The sequence below is a fragment of the Grammomys surdaster genome, unplaced genomic scaffold (genome assembly GCF_004785775.1).
Source record: "Grammomys surdaster isolate TR1022 unplaced genomic scaffold, NIH_TR_1.0 549, whole genome shotgun sequence".
Lineage (NCBI taxonomy): Eukaryota > Metazoa > Chordata > Mammalia > Rodentia > Muridae > Grammomys > Grammomys surdaster.
In genome coordinates this window covers 62,026-65,680 of record NW_021604968.1, presented here as the reverse complement: position 1 = coordinate 65,680, position 3,655 = coordinate 62,026, and the positions used below count along the sequence as shown (strand labels likewise).

Genomic DNA, 3,655 nt, shown 5'->3' with positions numbered 1-3,655 from the left:
CATGCATTTAAACCACTATGTCTGTATCACTGAGAATATTTGAGTCCACTCAATGTCCTCCCCTTTGTCAGCATCTCCTTATTCAGCTTTTCTCTATAGAAAAGATTGTCTCATTGATGAATATTAGTGTGGTCTGGAAAATCAATTCTCTTTACAGTAGGACTTTCTTTTTGGCCTTGGGAATAAAACTCCAAGTGACTTTTATTTATCTTTTACCTACTAAGAGTTGAATATGAAGTGTGGAGGCAGGTTATGAAAACCACCACATCATGTGTGCCATCAGGAGATAGAAGAGCATTTTCAGGAATAACTGAATGTCATGATAGCTTTAGTACATCCGTGCATGTCTGTAGACATAACAACAAGAAAGATCTGAAACACAGATGTCCCAGTCCTAACACAGATTTATGATACACAATTAGGTTTGAAAGTTGTAGCTGAATCTTGTTTAAAAGCACTTACCAGGATATCCAGACATTACTTATGAAGCTTTGGTTGGACAACTTACAGTTATAAAGGAGTTTCTCATGCTAAGGTTGCAGATGGGGTATCATACAACTGACTGCTGAGACCATGGAAGAGTCATCCTCTTTTATATCCCAGGAGGCCTGAGGACTGTCTTCTGTGTTCAGTTCTGTGTGATCTTCCTGTGCTGGGTGTATTTTGCATGGTGATAAAATTACATAGACGTGAAATCACTCAAATTGTGACCATCATTACTCAGGGCCAGGCAGATGTTCTGGATTTTTCCCACCTGCTGTTCCAAACCCAATACTTTAAAAAAAATTTGCTCTTTTAAACTGAGACATAAAATTTATTTTGATATGATGTAAATAAACTTCAAAAACATTTCATTTATTAAAACATTAATTTCACAATCCCTCTCTCGTCCTTTATGTCCATTCTTTAAACCACTATCAGCTCTTACAACAGTTGGGCTTCTCTGGTTTACAGGTTCCCTGTAGTTTGGTATTAGATGGGCAGCTGGAGTAGAGACAGAATCCTCCATGTTGGAGGCATCGGTATTGATCTGTTCTGCGTCCAAGACTTGTGAGAAGGCCGGCACCTACAAAGGGAGAACAGATAGATACGTTTAGACTTTTAGCTGTAACTCCAAAGATTTGAGAACATTTGGGAAATGCAAGGCAGACAAGCTGGTAGCCCATAAGGGAATTCTTTCTTAAAGGCCATTGCTATGAAGTTGATCTTGAGGCTAAGGAGGCTACACTTCAATATTCCAGTATGAAGAGAGGCTCATGAGCTCCTATTCTGAAACAAAAAGCTATTGATACTAGATAGCTTCTAGGGGAAAAAGGATTTCATTTTCTTTAAAAGTATAGCCCCTGATAGTCAACCTCGCTCCAGTAGATGGCAGCATAAATTGATTTCAGTAAATTATTTAAAAGAGGGGGTTGTCAAGAAGTTGGGAGAGTTGGGAATGTGAAGGTAGATCTAGGAGAAGTTGGGAGAATTGTAGGAGCATTAAAATAACCAAAATGTATTAATTCAAAGAATTAATAAATATCATATTAAAATATGTATTTGTGTATACACACTGATCTGACTTAAACTTGCATGGTAACCTGGTCATGAAGTTTCAGATCTAGCTGGGGAAGCTCTTAGTGGATTGTATCTTTCAGGAGAGAAAGAGTTAGTTACTTTAAAGGTTTGTCCCTTAGTACATCAACTATCCTCTAGTCGATGGCCACACACTCAGATAAAGGCAACACTAACATGATTCAGTCTTGAAAAAAAAAGTTGAATGAAGAAGGAATGGAGTGTGAATCTGGAAGAAATTACAGAGGGGTAGACATAATCAAAATATAATGCATATTATGCTGTCAAAGAGTTAATTGGTGTATTAAATATGGATAGATATCATTGTAACATGTAGAACACATATTATTCTGACATATATCACATACTGTGACATATAGTATATCATATTATAATATTACCTACCTACACACACACACACACACACACACACACACACCACACACACAGTGGATTGAGGATTTTGTACACCTCAGGAACTTCACATACAGTGACAGAGCACCAATGGTATAAGGGGATGTGCAACTTAATGGCTCCCAGACTCAGCTCAGCAGCTGATCAGTCCACAGCCAGCTTCTACACTTACTGCATTTATAGCCCTGCGTGTTGATGACACTCACAGGAATTCAGCCTAGTAGCAGTCCTAGTGAGAAATGTGTCAGATCAGAGCTTGGCCTGGGGACCACTCTTTCTGCTATAATTTGTTTAGACATCAAAGATAAATGGTTCAATATCTCTGACCCTCGTATCAACTAAACTGCAAAACCACAAGCGTAGAAAAGGAGAGAAGCACAGACTACAATGTAGCCAGAGAGGAAACGTACTATGGTGACTCCACATTTTCTTAACTCTTCAACAAAGTGAATTCAAAATATTAAAATGGTTGAAATTCCAGAGAAGGCTTTCAAACATCTAGTTTTTATTTTTTTTTATTTTTTATTTATTTTTTTGGAGATCAAATATTGCTTTTATTTTTAACAAAACTTAAAAATGTTTGAATTTTGTAGTAACAAGGGCTGGTATACCCCATATATCCCTGAACAAGAAATGAAACCACTCAGTTATTGGCAAAGTCAGAGACCGTGGGCATCCACTGTGGGGGAAACCAAGTCCAACTCCTTAAGATGTGAACTTTTCCCTGTGCACACTGTTATGTAGCACCTCTGTGAGCTCGCTGCTTCAATAGTTCTGTTCCTGGAGGTCAGACCATCTTCATTTTTCAAACTTTTAGCAGGTAATTAAAACATCTAGTTTTTAAATCAGGAAGATTTCAAAGATAAGTGAAATGAAAAGATCATTGTGAGATATAGATGAGAAACCCAGCAAGTTGGAAGAAATTTTCAGCAGATTCTAAATGTAAAACATGGAAATAAAGCAAACATAGAGAACCCAGTGGAGATCATCACCAGAAACTAGATCAGTCACAAGACAGCCTATAAGGACTTAAAGTTATCTTTGACAAAGGTCAATTTTCAGGTAACAATAGAAAGAGATACCAGCTAAAGTAAATGGAAATATATCAATTGTAGTTGAAATCTAGAGAGAGACCGTCCACTCAAGAAGAACAGGCAATTCAAAAATAGACATGACCAGTGGCAAGATGATCTGTGGCAAATAATAGTTAAGGTGATTTGAGTATAAAACAAAGAAAGACCGGTAAAAGCTGCAGACACAAGTGACTGGTTACCTATGAAGGCCCATTCTTCGGAATTACAATGACAGTTATCAGTACAGACATTAAAGACCAAGACAGAGCACAGAGTAGTATGCATTTCCAGCTGTTAGAGTAAACACACCTAACCAACATTCAAGCACTATTACTATATCTAACAATACTTCTCTAAAACACAGGGGAATAAAGACCTTATAAGATAAATATCTGCTAAAACAGTTCATGACTGCGGCGGTAGCATTTCCAGAAGATATTAGAAAGCATATTATATCCTATGAATAAGGATAATCATGAAACCTTGGGAAAGCATAAATTTCACGAGACTAATAAGTGAAAATTATGAGAACTGGGGAAGAATCAAACACTTCAACTCAATAAACCAGCAAATTGTGACAATGAATTAGGGAGGGAGGAATGGAAAAGGGA

At 37.3% G+C, this 3,655-nt stretch overlaps 1 protein-coding gene across 1 annotated transcript in view; it reads right to left on the bottom strand.

The window, feature by feature from the left end:
- Positions 1-314: 314 nt before the first annotated feature.
- Defb1 (defensin beta 1) overlaps positions 315-3,655 on the bottom strand; it is a 17,945-nt gene continuing 14,604 nt past the window's right edge. Inside the window, exon 2 of the mRNA XM_028781804.1 lies at positions 315-1,066. Within this exon, the coding sequence (XP_028637637.1) occupies positions 918-1,066 (149 nt within the window). The 3' untranslated portion in view covers positions 315-917. The remainder of the gene's footprint in view (positions 1,067-3,655) is intronic.